At 36.8% G+C, this 20,593-nt stretch overlaps 2 protein-coding genes across 2 annotated transcripts; both read left to right on the top strand.

Moving 5' to 3' along the window:
- The first annotated feature begins 8,177 nt into the window (after window positions 1-8,177).
- On the top strand, window positions 8,178-10,819 carry LOC141846315 (phosphoribosylamine--glycine ligase-like). Its single transcript, XM_074734330.1, has 4 exons — window positions 8,178-8,487; window positions 9,183-9,556; window positions 9,644-10,174; window positions 10,253-10,819. The coding sequence occupies exons 1-4, from the start codon at window positions 8,265-8,267 to the stop codon at window positions 10,646-10,648; spliced, it is 1,524 nt and encodes a 507-aa protein (XP_074590431.1). The 5' UTR covers window positions 8,178-8,264; the 3' UTR covers window positions 10,649-10,819.
- Window positions 10,820-12,473: 1,654 nt separating this feature from the next.
- On the top strand, window positions 12,474-20,578 carry LOC141846095 (pyruvate, phosphate dikinase 2-like). The gene is made up of 19 exons (XM_074734080.1): window positions 12,474-12,557; window positions 12,634-12,870; window positions 13,000-13,137; window positions 13,409-13,571; window positions 13,738-13,973; window positions 14,564-14,692; window positions 14,798-14,977; window positions 15,455-15,592; window positions 16,065-16,229; window positions 16,479-16,640; window positions 16,858-16,947; window positions 17,189-17,327; window positions 18,404-18,581; window positions 18,729-18,858; window positions 19,596-19,724; window positions 19,855-19,992; window positions 20,101-20,178; window positions 20,248-20,339; window positions 20,536-20,578. The coding sequence occupies exons 1-19, from the start codon at window positions 12,474-12,476 to the stop codon at window positions 20,576-20,578; spliced, it is 2,649 nt and encodes an 882-aa protein (XP_074590181.1).
- Window positions 20,579-20,593: the final 15 nt, after the last annotated feature.

Genomic DNA, 20,593 nt, shown 5'->3' with positions numbered 1-20,593 from the left:
AAGCCAAGCAGCTCATCGCTGGCGACGTCTCACCAAGGTCTTCATCCTCTGCTCCGCTGAATAGCCAAGAAGCCCTCCCGGAAGCCGAGCAGATCGCTAGCGACATCTCACGGAAGCCAGAAGCCGAGCAGCTCATCGCTGGCGACGTCTCATCGAAGTCTTCATCTGCTTACAAATTATTTTATCTCTGTTCTCACCAATTTACTTATTCGATTGATCAATCGGCAGAGCAGAGCGAGGAAACGATAGCCATACAGGACCTCCTTGACCTCCTTGACCGGATCTAAGACTGCAGGAAGAAGATCTTAGAGTTTATGGAGGCGAAAGATACGCTTGAGAACAAGCATTTCAAGATATGAAGATAGAAGAAAAAATGGTATCTTTGATGAATGACATGCAACTGAATCCTATGGTTCAAGAAGGTGCACCTTCTTCTCCCGCCGAAAAGATGGATTGAGAGTAGGGTTAAGTATTCGGTTAAAATCAAATTGAACCGAACTGAATTAACTGAAAACCGAATAAATCGATTTTTTTTAATCAACCGAACCGACCGAATTTTCCAATAAAAACTGAACAAACCGAACTGATATTTTATCGGTTAATTCGATTTTCGACCGAATTAACTAAATTTTTTAAATATTAAAAAAATTACTAATTAATTAGGAATTTATAAATTTATTTACTTAAAATTTATAAATTATTTTCTAGTTTGATTAATTCGGTTTATTCAGTTTAACCGAATAAGAAATTTTAAAATCGAAACCTAACCAAATTAACCGATTGTTTTAGAAAAAATAACTGAAATTCTGAAATAACCGAATTGAATTTTTTAATTCAATCAGTTTGATCGGTTTATTCAGTTTAACCGAATTTTTACTCACCCCTAATTGAGAGTTGAAGCCATGAAGCGCACTATAAGAAGTTGGAATTCAGACTTTTTTTTTGTTTTTCTTTGTTTGAGTCTCGGGAGATTTTTGTGAATCACTTCTGTAGCATCCCTAATATCAGTATTTGTCCATTAATCTTTTGTTCTTCCGTATAATGTATTTTCTCAAATTGAAGTGAAAAAGGGTTGTTCTCAATCCACAGAAGATAACCTTTCACCCTTGCAAATTTCATATATTTGAGTAATTGAAACTTCTAACTTTAAGGAAAGGTTATTAATCGTCAACAATAATAAAGGCAAAGACTTGTCAACATCCTCCAGTAAAATTCCTCCGTACTTGTTAACTTCCAAATAAACCAGTGTGAAGTCTACTTAACATTGCATAAGTGCCATCGATGAAGGCCAAAGTTCCTCTTTCAAAAATCATGAAATAAATCTTCTGAGCATTGGTTGCCTCAGCTTGGTTTGCCAAAAGTGCAAAATTTTTTTTCTTTTAACACCATGCAAATAGCATAAGGTACATTCCATACCATCCATAAATCATTGAAGATTCCAATTCCATAAATAGTGACGGATTTAACGATCGATTCCAATTCAATCGCTAAATCTAGCTACCGAATTGAAAATCGACCGCTAATTTTAGGATTTAAGGTTTAGTGTTGTATTGGATTTAAGGTAAATTTAACGACCGCCTTTAAAATCGGTCGCTAAAATAGCGACCGAAGTTGTATTCGGTCGTTAATTTAACGACTGAATTGGAAAATCAGTCGCTAAATTCGGTGGTTCAATTTCTTCGCTCTGCTTCCGGAGTTATAGGGCTTGGGGTGCGATATTTGCCTCCATCGGCTGTGTTAGGAGGTCGCCTACATCGTTGCCGAACTTTGTCATTAAGGCTTCGGTTGCGGATGAATTTATTGATATTTCTAGTACGCACGGTGGCAACGGAAGCTCAAATTGTTTCGGTGAGAAGCTACAATTTTTTGCCCTTTTGATCGATTGCTTGTGGTTTTTCTAACGATCTATTTTTAGAACAACCTTTTGATACTATAAAAAAATTATAAAAAAATCCATCGTAATTCAATTTAGCGATCGAATTGAAAATCAGTCACTAATTAGCGATCGAATTCCAATTCGATCGTTAATTTTAACAATTGATTTTCAATTCGGTCGCTAGAATTAGCAATCGATTTGGAATTCGGTCGTTAAATTTAGCGATCGAATTCAATTTCAGTCGATAAATCTAGCGATCGAATTAAAAATCGACCACTAATTTTAGGGTTTAAGGTTTAGTGTTGTATTGGGTTTAGGATATATTTAACAACCGCCTTTAAAATCGATCGCTAAAATAGCGATCGAAGTTGTATTCGATCGTTAATTTAACGACTGAATTGAAAAATCAGTTGCTAAATTGAAAGTTTCTTTATTTTTTGTCTTTGCAGTTATGTAGTTCTTACCTCAGTTTCCTCGTGAAGATTCAGTATGTCAATCATCTCCATCGCCAAAGATGTCATTTCTTGTTCTATCTTCATATCCTGAAAAAACATAACAAGATTTAAATGAGCTTTCTGTAACATTATTCAAGAATTTGGTTACCTCCAACAGCTTATTCTCCAGTGTATCTTTCGCCTCTAGAAATTTTAAGTTCTTTTCTTGCATTCCGAGATCCGGTCGAGGAGTTCTTTCCTCTTGTTCTCCTCCTGTATGGACCGCCTCAGCTGCGTGGCCATCGTTTCCTCGCTTTGCGGATCAATCGATCGAATTGAGTAATTGGTGAGAACAGAGAGGGATAAAATAATTTGTAGGAGGAAGATGGCGAACTTTCTTCACCGGGAAGGGTGTTCTCCGGCAGGAGGAGGCGTTAGTCAAGGTATCACACAAAGTATCAATCATTGAAGATTCCAATTCCATAAATAGTGATGGATTTAACGATCGATTCCAATTCGATCGCTAAATCTAGCGATCGAATTGAAAATCGATCGCTAATTTTAGGGTTTAGGGTTTAGTGTTGTATTGGATTTATGGTAAATTTAACGACCGCCTTTAAAATCGATTGCTAAAATAACGACCGAAGTTGTATTCGGTCGTTAATTTAATGACTGAATTGGAAAATCAATCGCTAAATTCGGTGGTTCAATTTCTTCACTTTGCTTCCGGAGTTATAGGGCTTGGGCCGGGGTGCGATATTTGCCTCCACCGGCTGTGTTAGGAGGTCGCCTACGTCGTTGCCGAACTTCGTCGTTAAGGCTTCGGTTGTGAATGAATTTGATGATATTTCTAGTACGCGCGGTGGCAACGGAAGCTCGAATTGTTTCAGTGAGAAGCTGCAATTTTTTGCCCTTTCGATCAATTGCTTGTGGTTTTTCCAACGATCTATTTTTAGAACAACCTTTTGATACTATAAAAAAATTACAAAAAATCCATCGTAATTCAATTTAGCGATCGAATTGAAAATCAGTCACTACTTACCGATCGAATTCCAATTTGATCATTAATTTTAGTGATTGATTTTCAATTCGGTCGCTAGAATTAGCAATCGATTTAGAATTCGATCGCTAAATTTATTTTAGGGTTTAGGGTTTTGTGTTGTATTAAGTTTAGGATAAATTTAACGACCGCCTTTAAAATCAATTGCTAAAATAGCGATCGAAGTTGTATTCGGTCATTAATTTAACGACTGAATTTGAAAAATTAGTCGCTAAATTAAAAGTTTCTTTGTTTTTTGTCTCTGTAGTTATGTAGTTCTTACCTCAGTTTCCTCCTTGTGAAGATTCAGTATGTCAATCATCTCCATCGCCAAAGATGTCATTTCTTGTTCTATCTTCATATCCTGAAAAAACATAACAAGATGTAAATGAGCTTTCTGCAACATTATTCAAGAATTTGGTTACCTCCAACAGCTTGTTCTCCAGCGTATCTTTCGCCTCTAGAAACTTTAAGTTCTTCTTCCTGCAGTCTGAGATCCGGTCGAGGAGTTCTTTCCTCTTGTTCTCCTCCTGTATGGACCACCTCAGCTGCGTGGCCATCGTTTCCTCGCTTTGCACCTCAGCTGCGTGGTCATCGTTTCCTCAGCTGCGTGCCTCCTGATTGCGGCCACGCTGGGTGCTTTGCCCAAACTGCAGACCAAACTTCAAACCAACATAACTTTCGGCTCAGATAGAGTTATGGGTCGGTCCACCACCCAAATTGAAGATAATTCAATGCTCTACAACTTTGGTTCAGGGTCTAATTGAAGAAAACCAGGTTTACTAGGTGAAAAACCCATTGAGGCGGAGCCTTGTAAACCAGGAGCAATCTGGGGCAGTTTTGGATGAGTATAAAAGGTGGAAACAAACCCTATCTTGGGTCATTCTCCAAAACCCTTGGTCTTGGTTTGGCGGCGGCACTTCCCCCTCTCTAGGGGAGACCCTAAACGCTCCATCCTTCGCCGATCCACCTCGCCATTCATCTCCATCAGTCCATCCTACACCGGAACAAGAAGATCTTCAAGAGGGTGGCCACACACTTCAAAGATAAGTCTTCCCTTTTCTTGTAGATGACTATTTTCATGTATTCCTCTTGTAAACTTCTTGTAATGGAGTAGATCGCTGAGTTTAGGATGTAGGATGAGCATCTATGTAATGATGGTGATGTATGAACTAGTTTATGTCATTTTTCCTATTCAATGAAATGTGTACACTTGTTTCATGTATCATGTGCCTTGAATGTGTTTGATGAAATATTTGTGTGAGCGCATATGCATGATTATGAGGGGTAGATTACTTTGTAGGGAGATCCTAGGATCGTATATCCGGGACGCCTCGTGACAGGAGGAGAGTTTTAACCGGACCTTCCGAGGTGATCCCTACATAGTGGTAAACCCCCATAAGGGATAATTAACGATTACTCATTGTTGGGGAGAGATCTTTAAAAGGGTACCCTGTGACAGGGGTAGGATTCTAGTAGTATACTGGGACGCCTCGTGACAGGAGAGTCTTAAACCAGGCTATCTAGAATCATCTCAAACCGACATTAGTAACATTAGAACACCATCGATTTATGCCAACAAAGCCTGACGAGGTCGAGTTGGTATTTTGGTTAGAATCCCTACAAGGTGATGAACATTGAGAGTAAGGGAACAAACATGAATTAGGGATATCGCCTAGCATGATGTGAAACCGAAGTCCTAAACTTATCTATCTCACCCATAAACCCCAAGTCAATCTCTCTTTCTCTCACACACAACCAAATCATCAACCAATCCGTTTCCCTCCGAATCTAGATAACTATCTTAGTGACACCACTATAGCTAATACACAGTCCCTGTGGTTCGATATCTTTTTATTACTTGACGACAATCGTATACTTGCGGAAGCCTATCAATATGTTTAAGGAAGCATGCTGAGACCAAAACAGGAGTTTAGCACATGCTTAAGGAAGCATGCCGAGACCAGAGTAGGTGGTCGGTTCATGCTTATGAAGCATACCGAGGCCGGAGTAGGAGGTCGACACGTGTTTAAGGAAGCATGTCGAGACTGGAGTAGGAGGTCGGTACATGCTTAAGGAAGCATGTCGAAACCAGAATAGGAGACCGCACATGCTTAAGGAAATATGTCGAGATCAGAATAGGAGGTCGGCACATGCTTAAGGAAGCATGCTGAGACCAGAATAAGAGGCCAAGGGTTCATTTGGTTTCAACAATTAATCGATACTTATATTTACTTGATTTTCCTTATACTCCCTTTTACCCGACGTCCACATAATCAATAAATAACCCCGCCAAATCACACAAGAAGATAACAAGTCATTATTACTATTTTCATTTAAACTAATAATACATTACAAAAATTTATTAAAATTAAACGAAGAGTAGAATAATAAAAATTAAAAAATTATTCAGTTGCATCACAAAATACTTTTAAAATTTTATAAATACTATTATAAATATTAATATATATATATAATATTAGTAAAAAATATATAATAATTCTTTATATTGAAATGAATCTTATAATAATTGATATGTTAAATTCCAATATATTAATATATTACGTGAAAATTTTTAGATCTTATTGTATTAGTTTTACAAAATCTATCCCATTATTTCATTATAGATGAATGCAATCATAATAGAAAATATTAATTTTAATTGGTTTAATATGATTTTCTAAAATTCTTAATCCATTTTAAACACATAAATTTAAAATATGATATACGCAAACGAATATGAAAAAAATAAATTGCCAATAATATGTTGACATATAAATTTTAATTCATCAATACTAGCGATATTAGAACTAACATTATCAATTAATATTGAAAATATTTTTTGAGTTAATCCATATTATAAGCTAACAATCTTGTTTGGATATTTCAAGAGTTATCAATCAAAGAATAAGTCATATTCATATATGAATATGTTTTACCAATAATCACTCTAAATATCAGAATATAAAAAAAACTTTATTATTTAATTTATTAAAATTTTCAATTAATTTTTTTCTTAGTTTTACTAATCTTTTAATTATTTTTGTAAATGTAGTTCCAGGAACACATTTAACAAATGTATTAAGAGATTCTTTACAAAAATCTTAGAAGGTGCATTTAGATCCAAAACTAAATGAAAAATATTATACGATAATAAATTTAGCTAATGATTCTGTTAATTTACTATTGAAATATAAAAATAAATCAGAATTCATACTTCCACTAGTGGAAAATCTAGATAATTATGTTTGAAAAATGATTGATTCTATATTCCGTTGAGTGCTTCATTTCTACGTGTCATTTTAATGACTCATAGTCGCTGTCGATTGTGAATTTATAGGAAGCATTGCAGTTATTACATTTTACACATAATTTTCCTGACGAAAGAGTGACATTCTCAAAATATATAGTAAAAATAAAAGAGTTTAAAGAAGAAATTTCCTGAACCTTAAAAGTAATTGCATTGATACTTTCTTATGTTTTGGATGTTAGAAGTTAGTCGATCTTATCATTGGTGGATTGAATATTTAGCTCCTCATCGGATTCATTATTTCCTTGCCCTTCTGAGATCGGGATGATGAAGCTCCTCAGCCTCCTTTCATTGTAGTCAGAAGTGGAAAGTGAAAAGTGTATAGAGATTATGGAATTGAGAATAAGAGTAGAGAAGATGTGTATGGATTTTTAATATTTGGAAAAATAGCGGATGCTAAAATCGTAGCCATTAATCAATATAGTCAAATGATCTTAATCGTTGGAAAAATATTTTAAAAATTCCCCAACGGCTAGAACTGCTCTTAACCGAGGATTCCAATGATCGAAAACATCTATTCTAATAGTAAAAAAAAGGGAAAAAACTTGAACTGTCAGTTAACCGTTGATTTGATGATTTTTATTGGGCTAAAATCGTAACCGCCCCAGCACCCTGCCGGGCCAATTACGGCTCTCGTCTAGCAACCAGGTCAATGAGTACCCGACCCATTGACCTGATTATGAGTTTTAGAGACCTAGCTCGGGGTTGAGTCAGAGTTGAATTGACTCGGGGGTCAAGTCCGAGTTGGATCAACCCGAGGTCGAGTCTCTATTAAATCTCTTCTAGCTATATTTAATTTTTTTCACAAACAAAACTTATACATTCAAAGGTTAACTTTTTTTTTACATTTAAATAAAATAAAATGAGTTGATCATTCGAATTTATTTTCTTGCCCTTCTAGATTGATATAATGAAACTCCTTAGTCTCCTTATATTGTAATAGGAAATGAAAGTCAAAAACATGTATAATTAGTGTTGAAAGCATGTAAAAATTATGGAATTGAGAATGAGAGAAAAGAAGATATGTGGAAATAATGAAATGAACTCTCTCTATTTATAGAGTTTAAACGATAATAGATATTAAATCGTAGTCATTGATAAAAAAAAATCTCATCCAACAGTTAAAATTGTTCTTAATGGACGATTCCAACAATAGAAACCGCGATTCTAATTATAAACAAAGAAAAAGAAAATTAAAAGGTTGATTGTTGGTTCGGTGATTTTTATTGAGCTAGAACTGTAATTGGTTTGACACTTTGTCGGACCGGTTACAATTTCGGCCCGACAACTACGTCAACTCCGTTACCAATCCAGGTCAAGTTTGAGTCCAAAGATTTAGACCTGTCTATATTAAATTTCTTCCAGCTAAATTTTAACTCTTTCTCGAACAAAACTTAATACTTTCAAATAATTATATTATATTTTTTAATAACCTTCCAAGCTTAACTTTTTTTTTGTTTTTACATTTAAATAAAGAAATAAATTTGGCGTCGATCAGCAGAAATATTTAGGGTTTGGGCGTCTGTAGCTCTCCCTAAGCCGAACCTTCCCAAATCCCTCCGCAACGATTTCACTGTTCTTTTTTTGATTTCTTGTTTTCGCCTCATGGCTTCTGCTGCTTGCAATATTGGAAGTTCGTTGAGTTTTCCGGCAAGAGAACCTGGAGTGCATCTTTTTTGGGGCGGTTCAATTTCTTCGCTCTGCTTCCGGAGTTCTAGGGCTTGGGGTGCGATATTTGCCTCCATCGGCTGTGTTAGGAGGTCGCCTACGTCGTTGCCGAACTTCGTCGTTAAGGCTTCGGTTGCAGATGAATTTGATGATACTTCCAGTACGCGCTGCAATTTTTTGCTCTTTTGATCTATTGCATGTGGTTTTTCTAACCATCGATTTTAGAACAACTTTTTGATACTATAGAAAGCTGTGGAATATATGAAACGAGGTTAATTTGTCATATTGACCATGCATTTGAGTTCTAAGTAAAATTTATCTTAATATCTGGCTCGGCTAGTTCTTGTACCAGTCAAACTTGCTTCTCTGGAAGATCTTATAAGACTTTGGTTTTGATCTCATTATCTTTAAGTTGCTTAACAAGCTATAATATTGACAATTTCAGAATCACATTTATAACCAGAGCTAGTGCTTCCAATCATGCAGTTCTAGTAGGCTTAATTCTTGCAGTTATTAATAAGTAATCAAGGAATTTTAAGCGAAGAACTATCTCAGTCTGGGACTAAAATCAGCAAATCATTAAGGAAGATCTAGCAAAGAGCCACCTCCACTTTCTATCATTTCCGTGAAAGATATAGAATATTTCTTCAACTATTTATTTCAAAAACATTTTTCCAGTTTTACCGGTGAACATAAGTCAGTTATGCGTGTGATTTGAACTTGTTGCTGGTTATTTTGAATTTATGTGGAAGCATTATCCTCTCATTCATGTTATTTTGTTCATATTCATAGCATTTATCTTGCTCTATGTTTCAGAAGATTGAATCTTACTTTAATTTTATATTTCTTGGCTAGAGGATAGAGTGGTGGTTCTGGTCATCGGTGGCGGTGGAAGGGAACATGCACTTTGCTATGCCTTGCAGCGATCTCCATCTTGTGATGTAGTTTTCTGTGCCCCAGGTAATGCTGGAATTTCTCAGTCTGGTGATGCCACCTGCATACGAGACCTAAACATTGTCGATAGCAAAGCTGTGATCTCCTTTTGCCAAACGTGGGGTGTTGGATTGGTGGTTGTTGGTCCTGAAACTCCTCTAGTGGCTGGTCTTGCTGATGATCTTGTCAAGGCTGGGATCCCTACTTTTGGCCCGTCAGCAAAAGCTGCAGCACTAGAAGGATCGAAAGATTTCATGAAGAAGTTGTGTGATAAATATGGCATTCCTACGGCAAAGGTTTGTTTGTTAACCATTTATTCTCGCTCGGTTATGAAAAATCCTAATTTGTTATCTTTTAATTAACATGTTTGCTCATCCATACAGTATCGAACTTTCATCGATCCTTCCTTTGCAAAACAATATGTAAAGGAGCAAGGCGTGCCTATTGTTGTGAAGGCAGATGGGTTGGCTGCAGGGAAGGGAGTGATTGTAGCCATGAGTTTAGAGGAGGCATACGAAGCCATCGATTCTATGCTTGTTGATGCTGCATTTGGTTCGGCTGGTTCACGAGTTATCATAGAAGAATTTCTTGAAGGAGAGGAAGCTTCTTTCTTTGCGCTCGTAGATGGTGAGACCGCCATACCTCTCGAATCTGCCCAGGATCACAAAAGGGTCGGAGACGGTGATACCGGACCAAATACGGGCGGAATGGGTGCATACTCCCCTGCACCAATACTCACAAAACAGCTCGAGTCTGTCGTTATGGATTCAATAATCCTTCCGACAGTGAAGGGAATGGAAGCTGAGGGACACAAATTTATCGGGGTACTGTATGCTGGACTCATGATCGAGAAAAAAACAGGAATGCCAAAACTCATCGAGTACAATGTGCGTTTCGGAGATCCAGAATGTCAGGTTAGTATTGTTGTTGCATATTATATACAATGAGATCATTGCTAAGGTGCTGAACTCTACTTGTTTTTCGATAAACAGGTTCTAATGATGCGTTTGGAGTCCGATCTGGCACGAGTTTTGCTTGCAGCTTGCAGAGGAGAGTTGGGCAGTGTTTCATTGAAATGGTCACCTGGATCAGCAATGGTGGTGGTCATGGCTAGCAAAGGTTATCCTGGATCCTACAAGAAGGGAAGCAAGATCAGAAACCTTGAAGAGGCAGAAATGCTTTCGCCTGCAGTTAAGATCTTTCACGCAGGCACTGATGTAGATCCAAATGGCAATTTTATTGCTGTTGGTGGTCGTGTTCTTGGGGTTACTGCCAGGGGCAAACATATTGAAGAAGCTAGAGAAAGAGTTTACGATGCTGTGGAAGCAGTCGATTGGCCTGAAGGGTTCTTCCGCCATGACATTGGCTGGAGAGCACTTCACCTCTAGCAATCAACCAACAATATGTGATGGGGAAATTTTTCCTACTTTACATTCAGAGATCAAAACTTTTGGGCTTTACACTATTACAGGGATGTTTTAATCCCACCTTCATAGTACAAATGATGGACAAAAATCAAGGTGTAAAGGGGCGTTCTATTTTGATTTTTATCGAAAGGATGTCTCATTCTCAATAATTATATTTCAATATTATTATCATTATTATCTTGTTTAAATTTTTTATTTAAATTTTGAATTGATCAAGCATGTTGTAATATGGTAACTATTACATATGTTATAACAATTACGGTATTATAGTTGTTATAATTATAATAATTATAACCGTTGTAATTTTGTTACTGTTATAATTATAATAGTTGTAATAAGTATGAAATCGTAATTATTATAATATAAAAAATAATTTTAAATAAAAAAGGTTAATTTTTTTGAAACTTTTGAAAAGTTTTTAAATGATTATTTTTTAACTTGAGATTGAATCGTTATGGGTTATATTCGGTAACAAATATAGATCTCTAAATAAGTTTTGATTTGATATTTTATGTGTTCTTTGGTTTAATACAAAATAAAAATTATGGCTCTTAAAATTTATTTAATATTTATAATTATAGTAGTTACGTAGTTGTTATATAATATAGCAATTATGAATTCATAATTGTTACACAATTATAGTAATTATAATTATGATTTCGTAGTTACTATATAGTTATTTTTTAATTACGTAGATAATAATAACATTACACGATGCTTATAAAATTGTTGGCACTAATTATTTTTTAAAAAGAAAACAACAGTTTAAGTTTTCATCAACACAACAACTAAGAAGCTTTTCTTTCATCTTCTCGTACTTTTATCTTTATAAAAAAAAATGATAAATCCTAGTTAGCCTTATTGACTATCCCTGAGGTAATCATACAGAAATTTCTCATCCGCCATCAGGGTAAATTGGGAAGTGCACGTATTTGTCCAAACGCCCAGTATCCTTTGATTGCGCTCCCCATTTGATACTTTTATCTTTATAAAAGCATAGTTACGTTGAGAATTTAGATAACTTTTCTATTAATTCTATTTCATCGTAATCAATTATAGTTGAGGGCTCAAAGGGTCACATACATTATTGCATTTGTAGAATTATGTTGTTAGGGCTTCAGTTGCTGACGATTCTGATGATCGATTAAATCAAAAGTTTTTTTAAATAAATCAAATCGATAAAATATGTCCTCGAACTGCGTAGTTATTATTCTATTTAAATACATCTGTCGCCTACTTATAATATAGCAGTCATGTTGCAATTTAATCGATTTAATCAATTTATAGATTTTAAAATCGAAATATTTTTTTAATTAAACTTTTGAATTAATCGAATTCAAATTCGATTGGTTTTAGAGTTAATTAGATTTAATGAACTTTTGCTCACTCATTCAAGACCAAGTGGGGTCCTCATCCACGTCACGCGGGGCCCAGCGGAGGTTGGGTTGGTGGTGGCGGCGGCATGGGCACCGGCCGCGGCCGCTGTCTCTCGCGCCACACGTCGACGTGCATGTCGCCGTGCCGAAACCGCAGCAACGCCATCTCTCCCTTCTCCGCCTGCTCACCGCAGCGTTAGTTTAGACAGGACAGAGTCGTCGCAGGCCAGCAGTGCGAGCCATTTGGGGCAGGGGATCCGTTGAGCCGCTGAAATCCACAGTAGCTCCTCTGTCTCATTCACCTCGTAGCCTTCGTCTCTAAAATCCATGCGAGTATAAGTAGAGAGCTCCTGATCGAGCAATGCAATGCTGTGCGAGTGCAATTCATCGTTTAGTTTCAAACTCGAGAAATGGCTCCTGCTGGTCGGCGTTCGCAGAGGGTGTTTGCCTTCGGCAAGGGGAGGAGCGAAGGCGACAAGAGCATGAAGAACTTGGTAAGCGCACGCGACATGTTCGACGCAATGTACGATCGAGCAATTTTTACTGACTTTTTAGCTGCATAACGTGTAGCTGGGTGGGAAAGGTGCGAACTTGGCGGAGATGTCCAGGATCGGGCTGTCGGTGCCGCCGGGGTTCACGGTGTCGACGGAGGCCTGCCGGGAGTATAACGAGGAGGGTGGGAAGAATCTCCCGAACGGCCTCTGGGAGGAGATACTGGAAGCACTTGGGAAGGTGGAGCAGGACATGGGAGCACGTCTCGGCGATCCTTTAAGGCCGCTCCTCCTCTCCGTTCGCTCCGGCGCTGCGGTATGTTGTCCATGGCAGAGGCAAATAACTTTGATATCTCCTTCAATACAGAATAGAGAGAGAGAGAGAATTAGCCACCAAATATATTCCATTACGATCCGGTTTGACATATGCAATACTTGTGTGTAGGTGTCGATGCCGGGGATGATGGACACAGTGCTCAACTTGGGACTCAACGATGAGGTGGTGGCTGGGCTGGCGATGAAGAGCGGGGAGAGGTTTGCTTACGACTCATATCGTCGATTCTTGGACATGTTCGGGAATGTGGTAGGCATTAGTGCTGTTCTTCAATTCATGCGAATGCTTTTTTTTCTTTGCTTTATTATTTCAGCTGATTAGTCCTGCTCTGATAGATAGTATATGTTAAATGTTCATGTTGGGCCAATAGGAATGGAGTATCCTGGTTTGAATATGGATAATGCATTTTAAATTGAACAATATAAGATTCATGTTAATCTTTAATTGACCAATAAGAAGTGTATGATATATATTTTTCAAATTAAAACGAGACAGATAAATACTGCAACGGTTTTTGAAGGTTATGGGAATCCCCCACTCTCTGTTTGAAGAAAAACTTGAAGCTCTAAAGATGGCAAAAGGAATCAAGACAGACACCAACCTTACTGCGACTGACCTCCAAGAATTGGTTTCTCAGTACAAGAATGTATATCTTGAATCCAAAAGGGAGCAGTTTCCTACAGGTAAATTTTCTCCCGTGAATCCTTAATCACATAATTAGCCTTCTATGGCAAGATCCCCTAGATCATTGTTTGAATTTCAGCTTCCTTCTCAGTTCTTTTTTAGTTGCTAATTGCTAGACGTAAGTTTGAATACCTCCAGATTAATTGACGGCTGCATTGTTTCCAGATCAAAAAAGGCAGTTGTATCTGGCCGTGGTCGCTGTCTTTGACTCATGGAACTGTCCGAGAGCAAAGAAGTACAGAAGCATCAATCGAATCAAAGGGTTGAAGGGAACTGCAGTGAATGTGCAATGCATGGTATTTGGAAATATGGGGGACACCTCAGGAACTGGAGTGCTCTTCACTCGGAATCCAAGCACGGGTGAGAAGAAGCTTTACGGGGAGTTCCTCATCAATGCTCAGGTGTTTCACATATCTAGCTATATTTTTTTTCTTTCTATCTCATCCCTTTGAGAAACATTGGGTGACTTGCATCATGATCTCTACTTCTCATTTGGTGTTAAATTCAACTGTTCATTTGTTACCAAACAGTCAATTGATACTCCAGATTTAGTGTATTCTTAAAGAAAAGGTTAACGATCTTTGAGCATGAATTGGTTGACAAGTGTCAATTACTCTAGAAACGGGCTCGAAAATAGATGATCTTGAAATCCTCATTTTTGCAATCTGAATTTAGAGTAATCTTATCATTGTTTTTCATTGGGAACATTGGTTTTCAATAATCGAAAAAGGAATTTGTTCTTTTCTTATCCTCATTCGAAATACAAGAAAAGACAGTGACTACATTGGTTTGGCTTTCTAATCTTTCTTAAATGCTTTGGATGATTGATTAGAAAATCAGGGTCTTTGGGGGACCATATTGTGAATTGCCATTTCCGTTTACTGTGTATATCTTTCCTGTTCAACAGTATCGTATTTGTGACAGTTTCTGAATTCATTGTCAACATGCATCTGCACTTCTTTTCACAATTTAGTATAAATTTTCTTTATAGGGTGAGGATGTAGTTGCTGGGATCAGAACTCCGCAGGACCTGGATTCTATGAAGAAATGCATGCCAGAAGCTTATAATGAACTTGTGAAGAATTGTGAAATTCTAGAGCATCATTATAAAGATATGATGGTTAGATTCTTTCTTTGAGGTCTCTCTTAAACCGCATGAAGTTTCATGCTTAAAATTGATTCATGGATGTCACCTAGTGGAATATGTTTTTCTATGTTGCTGCAGGATATTGAGTTCACTGTGCAGGAAAAGAGGCTTTGGATGTTGCAGTGCAGAACTGGAAAGCGCACCGGCAGAGGTGCAGTAAAGATTGCAGTTGACATGGTCAAAGAAGGCCTTGTTGATACTCGTACTGTTATTAAGATGGTGGAGCCAATTCACTTGGACCAGCTTCTTCATCCACAGGTATATTGTTTTGATTTGTCCATGATCTAAAAGCTGAGAATTGACATCTCCTTCCACATACTAATCAGACTGGCCTTTCAAATGCCAAACGACTAGTATATATTTTCTAATGATCCCAATCATTCTTGAACCAGTCTCCTTTCACTTATTATTCTACCAGATGATGAAGATCAATGGATCAACTAAAAGTGGTTTCTAAAATAACCATATGCTAAGAACTCTCATCATAGATACTTGTGGTCTATATTAAAGACTTCCAGGCAATTTAATTGGTTGAGCACAAAATATCTTGTTTTAAAGTTATGCAAGCTTTATTATGCAGTAAGCATTTTTTGTGGCATCTAACTTAGATATATATATGTATAGTAAGTACTATGGCAACCAAAACAACGAAATATTTTCTCATTTTTTATTTGAAATCTCTGAAGAGAAAATGTGCAGGATGTTGGGTTTATTTTACTAAATTCTTTTGTCTAGTTTGAAGATTCATCCATGTACAAGGATAAAGTGATTGCAAGAGGCTTGCCTGCATCACCAGGAGCTGCAGTTGGTCAAGTTGTCTTCACTGCTGATGATGCCGAAAAATGGCATGGTCAAGGGCTGGCTGTTATTTTGGTTAGTTGCAATATTATTTCTATAAATTATTAATTCAACTTTTTGCATTAGGTGTTTGTTTCCTTGGACATTTGTTAGGAACATCTCAAAATCTTGTTTGATAAAGTTTATTCAAGTTTCTTCTTTTCATCCTATAGAATGTTTTCCCCCTTTCTATTACCTTCCCTGCAAAATATAAAGTAGCACTCAATTAAAAAGAAATTGATAAATTACGGTACATTATTTTAGATAAAATCATGTTTATTTTGAGATGTACTAAATCTTATTTCATGGACTCAAGATTAATTTCTTCTCATCATCCTTTGCCTTATGTCTTATCAGTATGCCATAAAAAAGGGCAAGTTCAAGTATAGTTGACTTAATCAATATTTTTTATATTCACCAAGTTGTTGATTATGTCATTTACTATGCTACAAATTAGTTTAACTTGTGATTCACTAATTACTTGTCACAATCTTTTCGACATTTAAAGGTAAGAACAGAGACAAGCCCAGAGGATGTTGGTGGTATGCACTCAGCTGAAGGAATTCTAACTGCGAGCGGTGGCATGACTTCCCATGCAGCTGTTGTAGCACGTGGGTGGGGGAAATGCTGTATCTCTGGCTGCTCTGATTTAACTATTATTGCAGCAGATAAGGTGTGATGAAGTTTCAAAGTCATTTTTGTTGCTAGAGGAAAAGTAGCATTTCATGGAATCATGATACACATTGTAGCAGCTAGTTAACGACCAATTTGTTTTTTGCTGATTGCCATGGTTAAGCTTCATTGACACTCATGGTGATAACTTATCATTGTTATAATGATATAACATTGAGAATGAAAAACAGTAGTTGTTTCTGTGTTCTTGTCAAATAGCATTTAAGTGTTGAGTTTGCTTTAATTTTAGGTGGTGCTGATTGGAGGCAAAACGATACATGAAGGTGACTGGATATCACTCAATGGATCAACAGGTGAAGTAATTTTAGGAAAGCAAGCACTTACACCACCAGCTTTAAGTGGCGACTTGGAAACCTTCATGTCATGGGTTGATAAGATAAGGAAACTCAAGGTATTATATCGAAGTAGTAGTTAATGATTTTCTTATTAATTATAGACAATACACCTCCCATTCACTTAATACCCATGAGAATTCAGGTTCAACAGGTTGATAGGTTGCATATTGATCAGAATAGAAATACTTTCTTCAGAACCATACAACATTTATTTCATCTTTTTCTATTATTTCAAAAAGTTATTGATATTTAACAAAATGGCCATCCTTTTAGGTCATGGCAAATGCAGATACACCTGATGACGCACGAATAGCAAGAAAAAATGGTGCAGAAGGGATTGGACTCTGTAGGACAGAACACATGGTTTGTTAATATATTCGTTCATTTTCAGTTTCTCTACTGGAATGTTAGAGGTAGTTCATCTTTAGTTCTGATTCTCCAATTTGAAATTTCATCATAATTTTAGGATTTACTTGTAATTTAGATCATAATGCTATTGTGTTTGGTAACTTGAAAGCAATGCTGAACCTTGAAATATTCTCATGAATTACCTTTACCTTTTTTATTTCCCCTTTTTCCATATTTAACATCCATTGTTCCTCAGTTTTTTTCTTCAGATGAAAGAATAAAGGTTGTCAGACAAATGATAGTGGCACCAAATAGTGAGCAAAGGCATCGGGCCTTAGATCTCCTCTTGCCTTATCAGAGATCAGACTTCCAAGGAATCTTTCATGTCATGGATGGTAGGTTTTTGTTAAAAAAAGTTCATTCTCAACTTTGTACGAAACTAGGTTTAAAGTATCAATCTGATCAAACAATGCAGTTTTAATATAATGTTGCATTGGCACATGGTATATGTTTAAAGTGTGCTGAAATCAATTTAAATTACTTTAGTTCTATGAATTTTTTTACTTAGCTTCTTAGCTCCAATTATTATAGGAATTAGAAAATCAATTAAATTAATTTTTTTGAGCAACAAGTTAAAAATATAGCAAGTCTATCAACTATTAATTGTATCTTCTACCAAAACATTGCCGTCTTATTGTGCAATAAAAAGCATTGACTCTTGTAGCGTCCTAGTACCAAATTACATAATGCTCTAACATCTAGTATTGAAATTAGTTTATACATATGCCTTAGTTTAACACTTAGAGTTACACTTGCACTAGCACAACTCAAAATGAAACAAACACATGTAATAGCATATACAGATTCATTTATTCAACTCCAGCAACATCCCTCCTCTTTGTTGTCGTTGGTTCTTCAATTGATGCTTTTCCTATTTTATATAGTGTTTCATCTTCTCCTCGTAATTGGCAATAAAATATAAAGGATCAATTATGATAAGATAATCTTTGTCTTGCTCGACTACATGAAACTCATTGAGATAGGCTTGTCTCAATGGTACCATTGTACTTGTTTCTGCAGCGCAAAATAATGGCATTTATCTGGATCAATACAATATCTACTCGGCATAACTTCTACTTTGAACTCCTTTGTTTTTTAAATTTTTATGTGCAAAATTAAAGAGAAGTGAAAATCATGGGTTTCTTGGTGGGTCTATCAAGCCAATGCATTAGTATGTGTAGCTTACTATTTTAATAGAGGAAATTTCATAGCGTAAGGTTGGATGTACACCTTCAAGTGGTCTAATTGGTTGTTATCCCTAGTTGCAAATATTAGTTAGTTTATTGATCTTTTGGGTGTTTGATTCATTGTTCATTGCATGAATTTTCCAACCAACTCTTTAATCCTTAAGAGTAGATGTAAAACGAACTATTGCCTTACCTTAGCTCTCATCATTGCTATTGATTTGCAGGGCTTCCTGTGATTATCCGGTTGCTGGATCCACCTCTTCATGAGTTTCTCCCAGAGGGTAACCTGGGGGATATTGTAAGTCAACTTGCTTTAGATACTGGCACAAAAGAAGAGCAAGTACTTTCAATAGTGGAGAAGCTCTCTGAAGTGAATCCCATGCTTGGTTTCCGAGGTTGCAGGTTGGACTTTATGCTTTGATTGTCCAACGGTAGTGCGCAAATCATTATGATTACAGTATCTTTCTAGTTGTGTGCTATTATAATTTTGTGTGCCTGTGAAGTTTTGGCTTATGGTTTTGTGTGAAGAGTAACTGTTATCTTTTTTAGGCTTGGCATATCATACCCGGAGTTGACTGAAATGCAAGCACGAGCTATATTCGAAGCTGCTATTATTATGAGCAATCAGGGTATCAAAGTGTTTCCAGAAATTATGGTTCCTCTGATTGGCACACCTCAGGTTTGAATCCATCTTTTGATTACTCCTCCTAAGTAGTATTTTTCCCCCTCCATACCTTGTTCGATTCAGTGTCAAAGATTTATCGCATGTTTCAAAAAATTTGGTTGTGTTTTTACCTTAGAAGTATTCTTTTTGTATTCTATGAAAGAAATTCATGCAATCTTTTATTGAATTTCCAATGGTGATAATTTTTTCCCCTGTTTATTGTATCTGAATAACTCGAACAATTCTAAACATGATGAATCAAACCCTTCAAGCAACAAAGAATCTCAAAACACCTGAGATACAAGCGAAAAGGAAATGATCAAACACATGAAAGACCTATATCCTTACATATAGCAGAGGGATACAAACTAGGCAATTTGGATGAATAATGCAAGCTAGTAGGATCAAGTACCATACCGCTATACCTTTCATAAAGATTCTGAAAATTAGAGAATAAGGTATCCATAAAACACAGAATAAAGTTGCAATTTCTAGAGGTCTCTTCGAGGTAAAGCAACCTTGGCATCCCCTCCATATTTTCAAGCCTGCAACCTGTCATGAATAGTTCGAACTTTCAGATGAGGTACAACCTTCATGTATCATTAGCCTTCCTCCTGTGGAAAGGGCTTAATCTTCAAAATAGGCACAATCTTATAATGCTCATGCTGAGAGACCAAAAATTCTTCAACTTTTTATTGCTTGTAAATTATATGACAAAAGTGAGCATTTTTACCTGAGTCATTGATTGTCAGGAGCTGAAACACCAAACTGATCTGATATGGAAGACGGCGCAGAAAGTTTTCTCTGAGATGGGAACCTCAATAAGCTATAAGGTTGGAACTATGATTGAGGTTCCGAGGGCTGCCCTTATTGCTGATGAGGTAAAATGTGTACTCGAATGTCTTTTGGGTGGCCAATCTGTTCGTCATCAACTTGACTATTAAGTTTGTTTCCTCTAGATATGAAACTTTTGATTGCTTATTCATACTACATCAAATATGATGTTGTCAGATAGCTGAACAAGCAGAATTCTTCTCCTTTGGAACAAATGACCTCACACAAATGACATTCGGCTACAGCAGAGATGATGTTGGGAAGTTCCTTCCTATCTACTTATCCAAAGGCATCCTGCAAAATGATCCCTTTGAGGTAAGATTGTCAGGTTTTCTTCTGAATTTCATTAGTGAATCAGCCAGCCTTTACGGCCTCGAACTGGATAAATAGATTCAAGTGACAAAATTTCATATATGGATTTAGGTTCTTGATCAGAAAGGGGTAGGTGAGCTGATTAAGGTTGCAGTGGAACGAGGTCGAAAATCTAGGCCTGATTTGGAGGTGAGATCCGTCAAATATGTACTTATGAAGGTGCTGAATGAGTTCTAAAGTCGATCGGTCTCAATGCAGATAGGAATATGTGGTGAACATGGTGGAGAACCCTCCTCAGTTGCTTTCTTTGCACAAGCTGGCTTCGACTATGTCTCTTGTTCTCCGTTCAGGTACTCTTTGCCAATGCAGTTTCCAGTTCATAGTTGCATGCTTTTCGAGTTTGTTACTCGTAAGACGATGTTCTTGTCGATCTGAATTCTTGCTCTATGCCACCAGGCACACAAATTTTTGACTTCTCTTCATTCCTTCAGAATGCTGCATTGGCATAATTCTACTCAAGTTCATCTTTGTGAACTCCTTTTGCAGGGTGCCCATTGCAAGGCTTGCAGCTGCTCAAGTGGAAGTGTGAGGGAGATCTATATTT

The sequence above is a fragment of the Curcuma longa genome, chromosome 15 (assembly GCF_044706935.1).
Source record: "Curcuma longa cultivar G26 ecotype Majalengka, Jawa Barat chromosome 15, ITB_CL_G26_1.1, whole genome shotgun sequence".
Taxonomy (NCBI): Eukaryota; Viridiplantae; Streptophyta; class Magnoliopsida; order Zingiberales; family Zingiberaceae; genus Curcuma; species Curcuma longa.
The sequence above is the reverse complement of the archived record's forward strand: the minus strand, read 5'-3'. Positions and strand labels throughout refer to the sequence as shown.